The sequence below is a fragment of the Mesocricetus auratus genome, unplaced genomic scaffold (assembly GCF_017639785.1).
Source record: "Mesocricetus auratus isolate SY011 unplaced genomic scaffold, BCM_Maur_2.0 Super-Scaffold_100014, whole genome shotgun sequence".
NCBI lineage: Eukaryota > Metazoa > Chordata > Mammalia > Rodentia > Cricetidae > Mesocricetus > Mesocricetus auratus.
This window is the reverse complement of record NW_024429197.1, coordinates 25,284,876-25,303,717: the sequence shown is the minus strand read 5'-3', so window position 1 is coordinate 25,303,717 and position 18,842 is coordinate 25,284,876. Positions and strand designations below refer to the sequence as shown.

The 18,842-nt window shown below is 42.0% G+C and overlaps 1 protein-coding gene and 1 pseudogene across 2 annotated transcripts in view; one reads left to right on the top strand and one right to left on the bottom strand.

The window, feature by feature from the left end:
• Positions 1 to 4,741: 4,741 nt before the first annotated feature.
• Positions 4,742 to 5,156, bottom strand: LOC121144087 (annotated as a pseudogene).
• A 3,896-nt stretch (positions 5,157 to 9,052) lies between these two features.
• LOC101838660 (intracisternal A particle-promoted polypeptide) overlaps positions 9,053 to 18,842 on the top strand; it is a 33,043-nt gene continuing 23,253 nt past the window's right edge. The window contains exons 1-3 of one of the 2 annotated variants that reach the window (XM_040756913.1): positions 9,053 to 9,158; positions 12,262 to 12,592; positions 16,352 to 16,783. In XM_040756913.1, the coding sequence (XP_040612847.1) occupies positions 12,301 to 12,592; positions 16,352 to 16,783 (724 nt within the window). In that variant the 5' untranslated portion in view covers positions 9,053 to 9,158; positions 12,262 to 12,300. The remainder of the gene's footprint in view (positions 9,159 to 12,261; positions 12,593 to 16,351; positions 16,784 to 18,842) is intronic. The other variant, XM_005072062.4, reaches the window with a different exon arrangement.

The window sequence follows — 18,842 nt, the reverse complement described above, 5'->3', positions numbered from 1 at the left end:
CAGAGAAGGCAAAAGTAACTCTAGGACTCCCTGTCAGAATCGAGTACTTAGACCCTCATCCCAGCAAAAGACCTGGATGGAGCCGGGCGTTGGTGGCGCACGCCTTTAATCCCAGCACTCGGGAGGCAGAGGCAGGCGGATCTCTGTGAGTTCGAGGCCAGCCTGGTCTACAGAGCGAGTTCCAGGACAGCCTCCAAAGCCACAGAGAAACCCTGTCTCGAAAAAAACCAAAAAAAAAAAAAAAAAAAAAAAAAAAAGACCTGGATGCCCTCAGCTCCTGGTCATGAAAATATCAATTTTCTTCCAGAAGATTCCTAGATTACTGAAAATATTTCTCTGAATTTATAGGAGAACAAGTGAACTAGACTGTCCTTTTTCAGTCCTTCCTTCCCCCCTTTTTTTTCCTCTTACAGTTCAGTGAACTCATGGCTTCACTTCCCATCGCTAGAAAAAAAAATGACATCTCATACCCAAAACTATCTTGGTTTTCAGAGTTAAAACTTTTTTGACTGCAAATTCATATTATGGAAAAGAGCAAGCTTCCTGTGCCTAAGACTAACTTGGGGTATAGGAAGTAGAAAATAGTTGGGGGGAAGCAAGGAGGATGGACGGAGACCAGGCTTGATTGATGGGGTGTGGTTATGGCAGAAACTTCAGTCCTGGAGAGAATCCAATTACAACGTGAACCTTGACATCCTTTTAGATAGAGGATACAAAAGGCAGTAAGCCCAAATAGAGATGTTTTGGTGGTGTTTTTGGATAAACAAGTCTTTGGCCTCTACACCCTATTCCCAGGGTAACTAGGGAGGAAGTAACAAGATTCTAGTGTTCCCTAGAGGAGCATGGAAATAGCAAGTGACAGAAAGTCCCAGAGTTTCACGTGACCCTAGCAATTATAAAAGCAATAGAAAGGTCTAGATCTCTGGATATAGTATGAATGATCTGAGACGACTGATGTAAAGAAGCCAGGGTGGGGTGGAGAGATGGCTCAGGGGTTAAGAGCACTGGCTGCATTTCCAGAGGACCCAGGTTCAGTAGCTGGGTAGTACATGGTAGCTCTCACCTACCTTTAACTCCAGTCCCAGAGGTTCCAGTGGCCTTGAGGGCACAAGACATGCACATTGTTATAAATACTTCCTGAGGTGTGTCAGTGGCGGGAAGCCCCATCGCGGGAGAGGGACAAATGGCAGGTGAGAGATAAACAGAGACCTGCAGACAAAACTTATGTGGAAAGTTTATTGGGGAAAGGGTGGAGAGATGAGAGAGGGGAGAGAGAAAGAAACAGAGACAGAGAGACAGTGACCTGCCTCCTCAGAGAAACGGCAGAAAGAGAAGTAGGCAGAGCTTGTTTCCTTTTTTTTTAATTTATTAATCTTTATGTTATATGCATTGGTGCTTTGCCATGGGTGTCAGGTCCTCTGGAACCAGAATTATAGACAGTTGTGAGCTGCCATGTGGGTGCTGGGAAATGAACCCAGGTCCTCTGAAAGAGCAGTCAGTGCTCTGAATCACTGATCCATCATTCCAACCCATGCCTTCGAGACAGGGTTTCTCTGTGACTTTGGAGCCTGTCCTGGAACTTGCTCTGTAGACTAGGCTGGCCTCGAACTCACAGAGATCTGCCTGCCTCTGCCTCCAGAGTGCTGGGATTAAAGGTGTGCACCACCAACGCCCCGGCCCAGCTTGTCTCTTAAAGGGACCTTTGCACCTGGATACAGAGCCAGGGTACTGCCTGACATGTGTGCCAGGTCCCCAAGGGGTGGGGCTGGGTTTGCATTTCCCTGGATGGTAATGCTCCTCCCTTTATTATTATTATTATTTAAAAAGTGAGAGATTAGCCGGGCGGTGGTGGCACACACCTTTTATCCCAACACTCAGGAGGCAGAGGCAGGCGGATCTCTGTGAGTTCAAGGCCAGGCTGGACCGACAGCCTCCAAAACAATACAGAGAAACCCTGTCTCGAAAAACAAAACAAAACAAAACAAAAAAAGTGAGAGATTAGGTGTGGCAGGTTAGGAAATTAGGGCATCAAGATCTCGAGACTGCTTCCTGCTGACCTGGGGGGCATTGACCATCTTTGGGGGACCTGAGAAAGCTGGGGTGCTGCCACGTCCTGGAATAGCTGGTTGTTTTGCTGCTGTTCAGACTCTATAGAACCATCCCTGTTTCTTAGACCTGGCAAGATGTTGTCAGAGCAGAGGACAAGATTAAGTTGAAGGGAAAATTTCTTTGTCTTAGCTCCTGGTGATTGAAGGGGAGGGTGTCAGGACCAGGGAAAAGTGGGGAGGCTTGGGCTGCTTAGAGCCTGGTAATTGAGGGACAGATGCATCTGACCTGTTTGAGGTTAATCTTCCAAGTTGACTCCCTGGAACTAATAAGAATTCTTTGAGTTTGTGAAAACAAAGGTTTTAGGGACTGTTTTTAATACGTACTGAAATTTGCTTTGTAGAAACGGCAGTATAATCATGTCAGAAAGTATTTTGGTTAAAAGCATTAGCACTCTTCCTTGCATCTGGAAAACTGACAGATATTATTAGTACAATGGCAAGCACTTTCGAAGTCTATAGTTAGAAAACAACAAAGGTTGATAAAATCTTGAGTTTGCAATTTGCGGTGTAGTATGGTGTTTAGTACTCTATCAGAGTTGGATAAATAGCTTATCATAAGTTTATTGATTAATATTAAGACTATGAACAGTAGCATAATAAAAGAGAGAAATCTGGAACATGTTCGTTTTCTTTTTTTTTTTTTTTTTTACGAAACAGGGTTTCTCTGTATTGTTTTGGAGGCTGTTGGTTCAGCCTGGCCTCAAACTCACAGAGATCCGCCTGCCTCTGTCTGTGCTGGGATTAAAGGCGTGCGCCACCACCGCCCGGCTAGATATACAGTATTCTGCCTGCATGTATGCCTGCAGGCCAGAAGAGGGCGTCAGATCTCATTGCAGATGGTTGTGAGCCACCATGTGGGTGCTGGGAATTGAACTCAGGACCTCTGGAAGAGCAGCCAGTGCTCTTAACCTCTGAGCCATCTCTCCAGCCCCATGTTGGTTTTCTTTTAAACATCTCAAATCACTTTCTCTTCATCCTCAGGCCTTCATAACTTGCATTTGTACATCTTAAAACACCTTCTTAGACCCTAAAACATTCTTAGATCCTCACATCTTAAGCTCTCATGTCCCCACATAAACTTTACACCTTAAAACACCTTCTTAGGGGAGGAGGGGAGGGAATGGGAGAGGGACCTGGAACTGACTTGTGAAGCAACCTCGTTTCTTATCTAAATTTAAACTGGAAAAAAAAAAGAACATACATTGAATTCTATCAAAAAAAAACAAAAAAACACCTTCTTAGACCCTAAGACACTACACCAAAGTTATGAATATAGTGTGAGGAGGGACCTTGGTGGGAATCCCCATGGTGGGAGGGACAAATGGCAGGTGAGAGACAGACAGAGACCAGCAGACAAAACTTTTGTGGAAAGTTTATTGGGGGAGGAGAGAGAGAGAGAGGGAGAGGGAGAGGGAAAGGGAGGGAGAGAGGGAGGGAGGGAGAGAAAAAAGAGTGACCTGCTTCCTCAGAGAAATAGTAGGAAAAGAGAAGCAGGTGGAGCTTGTCTCTTAAAGGGACCTTTGCACCTACATACAGAGTCAGGGTACTGCCTGACATGTGTGCCAGGTCCCCAAGGGGCGGGACCAGTTTGTGTTTGCCTGGATCATGTGTTATACAGATGCATATGCAGGTACGCACCCATATACGAGATAGACAAAATTTTAAATCTACTGTGCATTTAATCCCAGCACTCAGGAGGCAGAGGCAGGCAGATCTCAGTGAGTGTGGAGCTAGCCTGGTCTACAGTGTGATTTCCAGGACAGCCAGGGCTACACAGAGATATCCTACCATGAAAAAACAAAACAAACAGAAAAGAAAGTTGTATACTACTCTACACAAATGTAGCTCTGGAGATGAAGAACAGTATAATTTAAAAAACCCAGGTTACTCTAATAGGCAGCCAAGTCGAGAACAAATGCCCATGGTATAGACTCTCTTGTCTTTGGAAAGCACTTTGTGGGAGAAAAAAGGCTCATTTGGAAAAAATATAGTGTTAGGGATGTGATTTTCTGGCTAAATCCAACTGTTGTTAAAATGTCTAAGCTACCTTTCACCAACTCCAGGAAGTAATGAAACTGACTTCTAGAGGAAATAAAATCCAGATCACAAAGTATCCATCCAGCATTCACCTCTCTCCCATTTAGCCAAAATAAAACAATGAATGTCAGATAAAAGTCAAAACCAGCATGTCTTCTTTAGTCAGCATTCAAGGAGGGCTGAAGTTGGAGGGAAGTAAAGACAATGGTGGACTATGAGCTTTGAGTTCAGTTCTGTTCTAGTGTGCAAATGAGCTACTTATCCTCAAATTTCCTATTGGTTTACTTCTCAAATGAGCATATAAAATGGCTCTGCAGGATGATTGATAACTACTGGGCCGGGCACCTAAACCAAGCAGAAGGCACTGTGTATAACTTGCTGGCAGTTCCTTTTCTTGATCCTCTTCTCCAGGAAACCACCACATTGTTTTCTTTCTTCTCTGCATTTCAGGGTTATACATTTCTCTGGTTAATTCAAGCAGTTCTACTCTGCCTCCGTCTCTGCCTCTGACAGTTCTACAGCAAAGTTTGCATCCACACCTGAAAGCATGCTCTTTTATGTAGAGTTATTTTGGTTTCTTTTCTTTTTTCTTTTTCCAGTTCTCCAACTTTATTTGACATTCAGCAGGTTAGTTCTCATCCACATTGACTGTCTGTAGATTTTTGAATGTGGTAACAGGCACGTAGGTTACCAATGTGTACAACTTGTTTGGTGAGCCTCATCCTCGTTACGTTTTCTGGACAAACGTACACGGATACAGCATGGAACATTCCTTATTCCTTTGGCCCAGACTGCTTTATTGAACCTGGTATCAATGCGCACATCTGGAGTGCCCATCTCTTTCATGGCAAATTTGCGGATTTCTTTGAGTACCCGAGGAGCACGCTTCTTGAAGCCCATGCCATGGATGCGCTTGTGAATGTTGATGATGTACTCTCGGGTCACCACCTCATTGATGGCAGAACGGCCCTTCTTCTTGCCACCCTTCTTTGCGGGAGCCATTCTGCCGGGCCCAAGTTGGTTTCATTTTTTAAGAGACATTATTATATTAATGTTGCTGGAGCAATGGCTCATCAGTTAAGAGCACTTATTGCTCTTGCACCTCTAAGTGCTGAGATTGCAAACACACATCACCATAAGCAAGTTTTTTTTCCCATTAAATTTTCTTCCTCAAACTATCACATTTCAGGAAAAATGAGAGAAACAGAGAATTTTTTTTTTTTTTTGGTTTTTCGAGACAGGGTTTCTCTGTATTGTTTTGGAGGCTGTCCTGGAACTCACTCTGTAGACCAGGCTGGTCTCGAACTCACAGAGATCCACCTGCCTCTGCCTCCCAAGTGCTGGGATTAAAGGTGTACACCACCAATGCCCGGCAAGAACTTCACTTTAAAAAAAAGATTTATTTATTTATTATGTATACAGTGCTCTTAGCCTCTGAGCCATCTCTCAAGTCCAAAAACTTCAATTTTGATTAGTACACTTTTAGGTTAGCTGTTGGGAAATAGGTTAATTGGGAAGTCTGCACTCTCTTATTAATATGATCTTCCAAAAACAAGGGTTGTTTTTTGTTTGTTTACTTTTGAGACAGGGTCTTTCTGTGTATCCCAGCTGACATTGAACTTAACATTCTCTTGCTAGTAAGCATTAAAGTTATATCCTATCACACTCAGCCCAAGAAAATTACCAAAAAACTGGGTATTACCAATCCAGAATCTTCTGAAGATAATACATATTTTAACTCTAGCAATTAGTCCCTTGTGGTGCCCAACTCTAAATGCTATTTGCCACTATGAAGGATCTTTGATGTGTGACTGGAGTTTCTTTCCAGCCTGGCCCCACAGCCGATTCACCCCAAATAAACATGCGGACGCTATATTAATTATAAAATTATTGACCAATGGCTAGGGCTTCTTACTGGCTAGATCTCTCTTAATTATTAACCCATAACTCTCTATATATTTCTACATGGTCTTATTTTACCAGATTACGCCTGGCGTGTCCCATCTTCCTGGTATCTATGTGACACTTCCCTTTCGGCTTCCCCCTCTTTCCTTCTTCCTTCCTCTCATAGCCCTGCCTATACTTCCTGCCTGGTTATTGGACAATCAGTGTTTTATTCATCAACCAATAAGAGAAACATATATACAGAAGAACATCCCCCATCATTGAGGGGCTAGACAGATGCTGCTCTACCATTATTATTTTTTCTTTTTTTAAAGATTTATTTATTTATTACATATACAGGGTTCTGCCTACATGTATGCCTGCAGGCCAGAAGAGGGCACCAGATCTCATTACAGATGGTTGTGAGTCACCATGTGGTTTCTGGGAATTGAACTCAGGACATCTGGAAAAGCAGCCAGTGTTCTTTTTTTTGCTTGTTTGTTTGTTTGTTTTTTTGTTTTTTTTTTTGAGACAGGGTTGCCGCCAGTGTTCTTAATCTCTGAGTTCTCTCTCCAGCCCTATTCAGCCCTATTATTATTTTCTTTTAAGTTTTTTTTTTTTTTTTTTAGACAGGGTTTCTCTGTGTAGCTCTGGCTTCCCTGGTCTCTGTAGACCAGGCAGGCCTCAAATGCAGAGATCTGTCTGCCTCTGCCTCCCCAGAGTGATGGGATCAAAGGTGTGCACCACCACGGGGCAGACTGTAAGATAGCTCTTAACCTTTGGCTCCCTCTGCACAATCTTTTTACACTGGGAGAAATTGACTTTTGCCCTAAAGAAATGGAAAGTCACTGGAGAGCCCTGAGCACAGGAATAACATAGTCTAACATTAAACAAGCACAGTAGCTTTTATTGAGCTATAACTCACATGCCATAACATTTATTCTCTTATGGTATACAGTTTAGTTTGGTGGTTTTTTTTTATTCTGTTTCCATAGCAATGCAACTGTCACCACTACCTAATTTTAGAATATTTTTATTATACCAAAAGTAGTCCTGTACTCCTTAACACTCACTCCTTCCCTTAGTTCCTTGCAAATGCAAATTTAATATATTCCTATTCTAAATATTTCATATTAATGTAATCATACAACGTATTTTTTATGATGGGCTTATTATGGTAGCATAAAATTTTCATACCTATTATAGCATGTGCTAGTGCTTCATCCGTTTTAAAATTTTTTATAAACTATATTACAAAAACAAACTTTGCAAACAAAATAAACGTCATGCATTAAAATTAACAAGACCCACAGTCTAACATCTCAATGACTTCCATACAGTTAGGGTAGCCATTCTGTAGCTGTGGAACTTCATACTGGATTTACACTTTCACTATATATTTTTCTGCTATCAACCACCAAAAACGAAAAAATTCCAACCCAAATAAGAACAACAACAAAAAACACCATAGTTTTGTATACTCTTTAATAATTAGTGTCCATTCAGGCCTTTCTGATCCCCTGATATTTGGACTTTCTTCTCTTTTCTGTGTTAGATTTATACTGTACTCATAAGTACAGTTGTTTGCATATAAAATATGTTACTGGCTAGATCCTGCATATGAGGGAAAACATGTAACTTTTCCTTTCTGAGGTTGTGTAACTTTGCTTAATATTGTAAGTCTATCTGTTTTCCAGCAAATTTTGTAATTTTATTCTTTTGGGAGGATTCAGTTTCAAGATAGGGTTTCTCGGAGTAGCCCTGGCTGTCCCAGAACTTGCTCTGTAGACCAGGCTGGCTTTGAACTCACAGAGCTCTGCCTACCTTTGCTTCTAGAGTACTGTGATTAAAGGCGTGCACCACTACCTCCTTTTCTATGTCCTCAACAAGATTTTTGAACTTTTTGCAGAATTTATTTTGCATTTTTTCATAGTGAAATGTAAAGCAGAAATTGAAGGCATGTGGGGGTAAATGTAAGCATAGTTTTGTGAATATTTTGTTTTAGCTACACATCTGTATATACAAGAATGTGGTATGTGTTTGGTGTGAAATATTTTTGTGCACTATAAGCCAGGATTTAAAAAAAAAGAACAAAAAGTTTGAGGGTTGGAGAGATGATGGCTCAGTGGCTAAAAAAGCATCTCTCTCTCTCTCTCTCTCTCTCTCCCTCCCCCCTCCTCTCTGTGTATTTTTGAGAAAGGGTCTCTCTACATAGCTCTAGTTATCCTGGAACTATGTAGATTGGACTAACCTCGAATTCAGAGATCCTCCTGCCTCTGCCTCCTGAGTGCTGGGATTATAGGCGTGTTCCATAACTCCATTTAAACTAAGGAGGACCTGAGTTGTTCCCAGCCTGTGTCTTCAGCATCAGGGGATCTACGGCTCTCTTCTGGCCTCTATGGGCACTGCACTTACAAGCACAACTCTACAGTTAGACACACACATTTAAAAATAAAATCTTTATTTTTTTTATTTTTTTATTTTTTTGGCTTTTCGAGACAGGGTTTCTCTGTGGCTTTGGAGGCTGTCCTGGAACTCACTTTGTAGACCAGGCTGGCCTCGAACTCACAGAGATCCGCCTGCCTCTGCCTCCCAAGTGCTGGGATTAAAGGCGTGCGCCACCAACGCCCGGCTAAAAATAAAATCTTTAAAAATTGTTCAGAAGTCACTAATGAGACGCATTATGGTGTTCTACTCTGAAAAGGAACGGGGCGTTTTGAGTTCTTCCCTCAAAGTCTGTCAAACAGAGGCTCAGGAAATGATCCAATAAAACTGGTCGAGAAGCACCGCGCACTTGTTTTTCCTCAACGCCGAGATCGACGGCTGGCCTGGGACACCTCAAGAACAGAAAGTGTGCATGGAACGGACTAGGGGAGCGCACGAGCCCAAGGCTTGAGGGAGGCTAGCAGAACAAACAGCTGCAGCAGCGACCAATTAGTGCCTGCGGCTGCGAGGCAACGGGCCCAGAAGCCGAGCATGCGCAGGAGCAGGTCCCCGTACTGGGCGTAGAGGCTGCGCCTTGAGGTGTCGCAGCGGCCAGTCACTACAAGCTGGCCCCGCCCCCTAGGCCGCCCGCCGCGACTGCGCACGCAGAGCCTCTGAGGGCGCCGGCGGGAAGGGACGCGGCGGGTAAGCAGGGCGTGCGTCCGGTGTTTCTCACAGGGTTGGGAGCTTCCTTGTGTCTGGCTCACCGGACCGGGAAGATGCGAGCGACTGTGCTTTGGAACGCACTTTTCCTCCTGCCACCTCCAGAGGCCCTCTGACCGTCCAAGTGTTGTCGCGGTCGCCGCAGCTCCCTCCCGTCTACGGCGCCGCGGCCTCTGCTCTCCCCACCCCCACTTGTGAAACCCAAAGCCGGCTGCTGTCCCCGATTTCTGCCGGCTTTGTGGTCTGAAACTGCTTACCTGCTGGCGTTGTCAGTAGCATTGAGTTGATTTTCTGCCTTCAGTGTCGATCAGTTTAGGGAGAACTCTAGCTACAGCCTCCAACTCAAGCACAAAGAGTCTCAGTTGTTTTCATGCTCAACTGGACTTCTGGCCACCTTACGGAATCAACTTTCAGATGCCCTTGAGAGGAAAATCGAGGCCACCAAAACATAGGTCCTCTTTAATTCCTCTGATCGTGTCCATCATTAGCTAATAAACTGCTTTTCAAGTTGGATCTGTCGAGGCATAGTCCCGAGATCCCTCCCTACACACTGTATTTTTCCTATTTGTGTGTACAATCATTTCCCAGCTGCATGGGATGAGGCACTCCACTGGCAATGGGATAGACTCAGCTTTTACTGGGAACAAACACTCTGGTTTTCTACTTCCAGAGTGAATATTCAGTTAACTGTTTCTCATAGTAGGAGGCATTTTGACTTAGTGGCTGTGCTTTCATACCTTGAGTAAGAGACAATGTAGGAAACCTGGCATCGCACCTCAGGGGTTCAAAATCTGCTACCAGGGAGAATACAAAGTACAAACAAATCTGACAGCCATGCAATGTTTAGTAACATCTACAGGTTGAATTTCCGTATGAGGAAAATAGGCTTGTTTGTAAGATGTTGGCATCCTGTTAATGTTGAAGTGAAATTTTAGTGGCCCCCTTCAAGCCTCTCAGAGAGTTTCTAGATAGCCATGATTATCAGTTTTATTGTTATTAAGATAAGGTCTTGGCTGGCCTAGAACTAAGAGATTTGCCTGCCTCTTCACTGCCACACCCAACCCCAGTCTGTTCTTACTGATAATTTAGACTGAATGCTATTTTGTTGTTGTTTTATTTTGTGTTCTTTGGTGTTTTGTCTGCATTTATATCTCTGTCAGAATTACTGTAACTGGAGTTACAGACAGGTGTGAGCTGCCACGTGGGTGCTGGGAATTGACCGGGGTCCTTTGGAAGGGAAGCCAGTGTTCTCTCCAGCCCCATGAACTAATTTAAAAAACAAGCAAACAACAACAACAAAGTCAGCTTACAACAGTTCTGTCAGTTTTATTACTAGTGTTCCTTCATACCTAAATTATAATACCTTAATCATCTTAAAATTTCTTCTTTATCTGCCTATCTTATAAGAATACATTGTTTCTTTATTCAGTTACTTGAATTTATCTTATTGCAATCTATCACATTGCTTAGCTCCAATTTTGTTTGTGACATAAGAAATGCTAAAAGAATTGGAGTTTTGTTATATCCGACTTCATGCCTACCTGAAGAGCCCTGGAGTTCTGAAATGACTATTGACATGTTTTTGTTAAACCCATAAAGATTTAGGTTCAGGTTTCTGTACTTGGGTTCCATTCTCTACAACCCCATTTGATAATTTCTATGCAATATGATATGGTAGGAAGAACCTTAGGCTTAGAATAAATAAACATTAGACTGTCAATATAATGCTGGGGAAAGTCTGATAGTTCCCTTTTCTGTGACCTCAGAGAAGATCCTCTTTTTCTTCTCATCTCTTAGTTATTATAAAAATTACAAATGAGGATGAAGCATGGTGGCATTGAACTTTAATCCCAGCACTCAGGAAACAGAAGCAGATGGATCTTTTTGAGTTTGAGGGCAGCCTGGTCTACATAGTGAGTTCCTGTCTAGCTAAGGCTGTATGGTGAGACCCTTGGGGGGGGGGGAGGAAGAAGAAAAAAAAAAACTACAGGTGGCATAATTTGTAAAGAAGCTAACAATTGAGGCAGGTATGGCAGCACAAGCCTGCGATTCTGGCGCTAGGGTGTCAGAGGGTAGCAGAGTCATTACAAGTTTGAGACCCTTGTCTCATAAAACAAAAACCTAACCTTTTTATTATTTCTTATGTCACAAACATTTGAAATGCTGATACATGTTGCAGACTGCTCCTATAGCAATAAAAGCTAGTTCCTGGTATGAAGGGACTATCTTTAAAGAAGTGTGTGTGTGTGTGTGTGTGTGAGAGAGAGACAGAGAGAGAGAGAGAGAGAGAGAGAGAGAGAGAGAGAGAGAGAGAGAGAGAGAGAGCGAGCTGGGATTAAGATGGCCAGGATATCTAAGAAGGTTAAGTATAATATAGGGTATAACATAGGTAAGATTAGGATGGCCACAAGTCTAGAGGAGAGAGAAACAAGAAAATATCTGGAAAAGCTATATTTGAACAGAGTCTTGGGTTATGACAAAGATCCACAAAGGCTTTGTATGCTAAGGGAAGCATACAGTTTGAAAGATTTTAAGCAGACATTTGGACTGGTCACAGTTGATTTTTAGAAGTTCATTCTGCCAGCCAGGCAGTGGTGGCGCACTCCTTTAATCCCAGCACTTGGGAGGCAGAGGCAGGCGGATCTCTGTGAGTTTGAGGCCAGCCTGGTCTACAGAGTGAGTTCTAGAATAGCCAAGGCAGTTACACAGAGAAATCCTGTCTCAAAAAACAACAAACAAACAAACAAAAAGTTCATCCTGCCTAAGCTGTCTTCTTCCTTGCTGTAGCAATCCAACTTGTGCCTTTGCACCTTTATTTCTTTACCCAAGGAGGGGTTTATAACCATTCTTCATACCTTACTGCTATTTATCTTTTAGTGCTCAGTTTAGTGCTTATTTCTTCTGTGAAGCATCCTTTGGTGTAAACATTCCATTACCAGAAAGAATATTAGAAATCATACCATACAGTTTAGCCCTTATTTGTTTGGTATGTGTTTTATGATCCTAAATAAATGACAGAGAATGTTTCATGTGTATGTGAATAGAAAAATATATGTTGTTTGATCTCAGTTGTTTGATCTTGCAGATAATGGGTAACAGTTTCTTTAACTGACCTGTGATCATCATGTCTAAGGAAGAGTGTGCCAAGGCTGGTGATAGTTCATTTTCCTCTGATAAACATGCCCAGCTCATCTTGGCCCAAATCAACAAAATGAGAAGTGGACAGCATTTCTGTGATGTACAGCTGCAAGTTGGGAAGGAAACCTTTCAGGTTCATCGGTTGGTTCTGGCTGCCAGTAGTCCATACTTCGCAGCTTTGTTCGCTGGAGGAATGAAAGAGTCTTCAAAAGATGTTGTACAGATTCTAGGAATTGAAGCTGGAATCTTTCAGTTACTTCTAGATTTCATTTACACAGGTATATTCATGTATTAGTTTTCTGTTGCTGTGATAAGATGTCATGACTAAAGTAACTTACATAAGTTTATTTATTTGTAAAGGTGTGTTTATTCTTTTTTTTTTTTTTGGTTTTTCGAGACAGGGTTTCTCTGTGGCTTTGGAGGCTGTCCTGGAACTAGCTCTTGTAGACCAGGCTGGCCTCAAACTCACAGAGATCCACCTGCTCCTGCCTCCCAAGTGCTGGGATTAAAGGCGTGCGCCACCAACACCTGGCTTAGGTGTGTTTATTCTTATTTTATACGAATGAGTGTTTTACCTGCATGTGTAGAAGTAAGTGTACCACTTGCTTGTAATACCAAAAACATCAAGAGGGCACTGAGTCTCCTAGAATTAGAATTATATATAGTTAGGAGCCTCCACATGTGCTAGGAACTGAAGATGTGTCTTTGGGAAATGCAGCAAGCGCTTTTAACTTTCGAGTCATCTCTCCAGCCCTTAATTACTCTTACAGTTAGAGAAAAAATGGAAACAAGTACTTTATTTGTTCTAGTTTTAACAATATACCAATTCCTCTTAAGAGACTATTTAGAGGGATCTAGTCAGATGGCTCAGTGGGTAGAGGCACTTACTACCAAGCTTCATGACTTGAGTTTGATCCTTGGAATCCACGTGGTGGGATAAGAGAACTGACTCCAAGAAGTTGTTCTTTGACCTTCATCCGTGGTGTGGTGATGTGCGTGTACACACACAGACACAAGCAGGGTGGGGTGGGGGAAACATTTGCATGACTCAATGAAGTATTTTGCTTTTTAAATGCTTGCTATTTGAGGCTGGAGAAATGGCCCCATGGTTAACAGCACTTAACTATTCTTTCCGAGGATACAGCACCTATATATCCCCTCAAAACCAACTGTAGTTCTAGTTCCAGGGGATCCAATGACCTCTTCTGACCTCCACCTGTATGTGCATGGTGTAATACATACATTCACACACACACACACACACACACACACACACACAATAAATATTTTTAACTTTAAGAAAATACAAAATGATTTGTTCTCTTGTATTTTTTTCTTGGAAATTTTCAGAAAGCAATGATAAAATTTTTTCTGCAGCCTATATATATCTCTACATATCCCCTTGCTGAATCCTAATATCTTATACTTTTAAACCTAAATTTGTATTCAAAATACTCTTCCTGTAACTTTAATCCTTTTGGTTATTCACTCATAAATAATTTTTTTTGTTTTTTTGGGTTTTTTTTTTTGAGACAGGGTTTCTTTGTATTGTTTTGGAGCCTGTCCTGGAACTTGCTCTGGAGACCAGGCTGGCTTCAAACTCAAAGAGATCCTAAGTGCTGGGATTAAAGGCATGTCCAAATCAAATTTTATAAATAGAACCAAGAAAATAAATTTGGGACAAATAGTTTTTTTTTTTTTTTTTGGTTTTTCAAGACAGGGTTTCTCTGTAGCTTTGGAGGCTGTCCTGGAACTCACTTTGTAGACCAGGCTGGCCTCGAACTCACAGAGATCCGCCTGCCTCTGCCTCCCGAGTGCTGGGATTAAAGGTGTGCGCCACCAATGCCCAGCTTGGACAAATAGTTTAATGCAGTGATTGTTATAAAAGGCTGGGGGCGGCCAGATATGGTGGTACACACCTTTAATCCCAGCACTCAGGAAGCAGAGGTAGGAGGATCTTAAGGGCAGCCTGGTTTACATAACAAGTTCCAGGTCAGCCAGGGCTAGAGTAAAACCCTATCTAAAGAAATAAAATAAGGATGTGAGGGCGATCTGGCTGCGACATCTGTCACCCCATTGATCGCCAGGGTTGATTTGGCTAATTTGGCTGGCTAGGTGAGTGTCCCCTTCCTCCCTCACTGCTCCATGTGTGTCCCTCCCTAAGCTGCATCTTCCCTGAATAGAGGAGGACCAGTCAAGGTTACATGAGTAGCTGCGATCCCCTGCTAGAACCTCCAAACAAGCTCTCAAAAAATAAAATAAAAAATTTTAAAAGGCTGGAGGTATAGCTTAGTGATAAAGTGCTTATCTATTATGTGCAAGGCTCTAAGTTGTCCACAGACTTGTCAAAGGGATAAAAGTATAAGACTGAGGCGCTGGAGAGATGGCTCACTAGTTAAGAGCACTCACTGCTCTTCCAGCGGACCCAGGTTCAATTCCCAGCACCCACATGGCAGATCACAGCTACCTGTGACTCCCTCACACAGACATATGTGCAGGCACCAATGCATGTGAAATAAAATAAATAAAAATTTTTAAAAAGCACAGGAACGGATGGAAAGTTCATTAGGTAAGAGAATTACAGTGTTTCTACTACCTTAAATATAATTAGCTATTTTATATCCTCCAAAGTTACTACATAAAGTGTGAAAGTGAAGCTGAGTATGGCTACACATAATTACAATCCCAGTTGGGAAGTAGAAGCAGAAGAATTAGGAACTGAAGGTCATCCTCAGCTACACAGTGAGTCTGAGACCCTGTCTTAGAAAAGAAAATGAACATGGAGTCTTTGGGGGAAGAAATCTAAATATTTAGTGAAAATGTTTAGTAGTCTCGCATATGTTATAGATTCTTGATTATGACTCATTATAAAACTAACACTTTATGACATTTTACCATAAATGAATATAGTAAATCTGCTTTATTCTCCCTCCCCAGTACCTCAGTAAGTTTGTTAATTGCATGCAATGTATGTTAAAAGTATGACTTTTACCTGGATATAGTGTGCACTTCTTTAATCCCAGCACCCTGGATGCAGAGACAAGAAGATTAGGAATTGGAAGCCAGCTTGCTCCATATAGTGAGACCTTGTCTCTACCAACAAGTAAAGTGTTAAAGTGTTGGCTTAAATGTCAGTCTCTAATCTGCAACTTATACTAAGTCAAACGGTTTTTTCAAAACTTTTTTTTTCTCTTCAAGACAGGATTTCTCTGTGTAAGTTTGGAGCCTGTCCTGGAACTCTGTAGACCAGGCTAGCCTCAAACTCAACAGAGATCCACCTGCCTCTGCCTCCCCAGTGCTTGCGATTAAAAGCCTTTGCCACCACTGCCTGGCTTCAAAACATTTTTGAAGAGTTATGTTGTGTGTAAGAGTTTTTACCTGCATGAATATATGTGCATCACATGTGTGCATTGCCTGCAGTGGCCAGAGAGGGCTCTAGATTCCTGTGGGAAGTGAAGTTACAGGCCACTGATTTGTCCTGTAGATGCTAAGAACTGAACCCTGGGTCATCTGCAAGAGCCACAAACGCTGTTACTGCTTAGTCCCAGCCTTTCTGTCATATAATTTGGAGAAGAGTTATTTAAACTCCTTAATTCTGTCTACTTAATACAATAATAAGAAAATGTATATCTACTAGCCAGGACTATAATGAATGTTAAATGTGTATAACACAACTAAAACTGACTGATTTATTATAGTTGTTCCATAAATGGTGTTTTGTTTTTTTCAAGACAGGATATCTTTGTGTAGCTTTGGAGCCTGTCCTGAAACTCACTTTGTAGACCAGGCTGGCCTTGAACTCACAGAGACTATCTTGTCTCTGCCTCCCAAGTGCTGGTAGATTATAGACATGCACCTCCACACCTGGCCTAGTTGTTCCACGAATGTTAAATATCATTGTCACTTAAATTTTTTCCATATGTCCTGTTTGCTTAGTTTCTACTCTGCAAAAATTAAACTATTATTGAAGGCAAGTAAAATATTAAGCCAAATGTTTGTTCTGATTTATTGACTATTTTATCTTCCTATTTCCTTAGGACTAGTGAACATAGCTGTGAATAATGTTCAGGAATTGATTGTTGCAGCAGACATGCTACAGTTGACTGAAGTTGTTAATCTTTGCTGTGATTTTCTGAAAGGACAAATTGATCCACAGAACTGCATTGGACTCTTTCAATTCTCTGAGCAAATTGCCTGCCATGATCTCTTGGAATTTACAGAAAACTATATTCATGTCCATTTCTTGGAGGTTCATAGTGGAGAAGAGTTCTTGGCACTTACAAAAGATCAGCTGATCAAAATTTTACGAAGTGAGGAGCTTAGCATTGAAGATGAGTACCAAGTCTTCTTAGCTGCAATGCAGTGGATTCTGAAAGACCTGGGGAAGAGAAGAAAACATGTGGTAGAAGTGTTAGATCCAATTCGGTTTCCTTTATTACCATCCCAGAGGCTTTTAAAGTACATAGAAGGTAACTCTTGTATCAAATTAGCTGATCTCTAAAATTTTTTAATTTTGTGTGTGTGTGTGTGTGTGTGTGTGTGTGCACAGTGTGTGCACATGCACATGCATGCACGTGCGCACACAGATATGTATGAAGAAGGTGTGTGTGCATTAATTTAAAGGCCAGAGGTTGACCTCAGGTGTCTTACTCAGTTGCTCTTCACCTTGTTTTTTGAGACAGGATCTCTCATTGAACCTGGAGCTTGCTGATTCATCTGGACTGGCAAGCTAACAAGCCCCGGGTTTCTACCTTCCCAGTTCTAGGATTTCATGTTCATGCCACCACATTGGTTGGACATTTTCACATGGGTGCTAGCGATCAAACTTAGGTCCATATACTTTGGTCAGAAGTAATTGGACAACTGAGCCATTTCTCTAGCACCACAAGTGGCTTTTTCTGATCTGAAATGTAGGATTTTGGTGTGTGTGTGTGTTTTATTTTGTATTTTTTGACTGGGTTTCTCTGTTTAGCCTTGGCTGCCCTGGAACTTGCTTTGTAGACTAGGCTGGCCTTAAACTTATGGAGATCTGCTTGCCTCTGCTTCAAAAATTCTGGGATTCAAGGTGTGTACCACCTCCGGGCTTTTTTTTTTTTTAATGTTGTACAAAATTTAAATCCTTAAGGCATTCAACCAGAAAAAAGAAATTGGTGAAAACAAAAAAAAACTGTCTTATAGGTTGTCAAGATGGTTCAGGGGGTCACAGCATTTACTACCAAGCCTGAAGAACTTAAGTTCAATCCTTAGGACTCATAAGGTAGAAGGAAAGAATCCACATCACTCCTACAAGTTGTTCTCTGACATTCACATGTATTCTCATAACCCAAGGCCAACCATACAAAATAACATAAACCCCCCCCCCCCAAAAAAACTATGCCTTACCAAATCCAAAAAGAACAGGAATACCATCATAACTAAAGAATATTATAGAAACCCAAATTTAATTTAAAAAAGCAACACCCAGGAATTTTCTAATTTGGCCTATGTATGTGCCTTTGGAAGCCAGAAAAACATTCCTGATCTGGAACAAGGATTACAGACAGTTGTGAGCTGCCATGTGGGTGCTGGGAATCAAATCTAGTTTCTTTGGAAGAATAGCCAGTGCCATTCTGTCCTTCCACCATCCCACCATCCCTCTATCCCACCCTCTTTTTGAGATAAGTCTCAAGTAGCTCAGGCTAGCCTTAATCTCATTATGTAATTAAGGATGACCTGGAATTTCTGATCCTCCTGTCTCTACCTCAGTGCTAGGATTATAGGTGGACACTGCCACCACCAGTTTAGAAACAGTATTTTGATGACATGAGGAGCATTTCCTAAAAATGCCTTGGGTATGATTGGGTAGGTTGCTTCTGCTCAAGCATACTCAGATGAGATGGTGTACTTGAGATGAAAGTCAACCATTGTCCTTTGAGTCGACCTGTACATTTTGTCTTCTCTGAAAGAGCAGTGTTTTCTGTTTTTCATAAAGAACTACTAAGGGACCCAGAGATCTGCCTGCCTCTGCCTCCCTAGTGCTGGGATTAAAGTCGTGAGCCACCACACCCAATCAATGGATAATTTGCAGGAAGAATGAATAATTAAAAAGCAAAGCAGAGGTTTAATCCCAGCACTCGGGAGGCAGAGGCAGGCGGATCTCTGTGAGTTCGAGGCCAGCCTGGTCTACAGAGCCAGTTCCAGGACAGCCTCCAAAGCCACAGAGAAACCCTGTCTCGAAAAACCAAAAAAAAAAAAAAAAAAAAAAAAAAAAGCAAAGCAGAGGAAGCTGAGAAATAAAATAATCAATACAGTGTCTTGGCTGGGGTAGAGCCCAGTGCAGGCTTGCTCAGCACAGATGTGGCCCTAGGTTTGATCCAAAGTAAGGACATGAGCCCTATTAAGGCTTTATTCCAGCACCCTCATGTTTCAGGCTAGCAAGACAGTGAGAACATGACACGTCTTACTCAAATTGTATACTGCATAATATAAAGTAATTGTACAAATATAAAAAGTGAGAGGGACAATCAGCTCTTTGTCAGAGCATGGTTT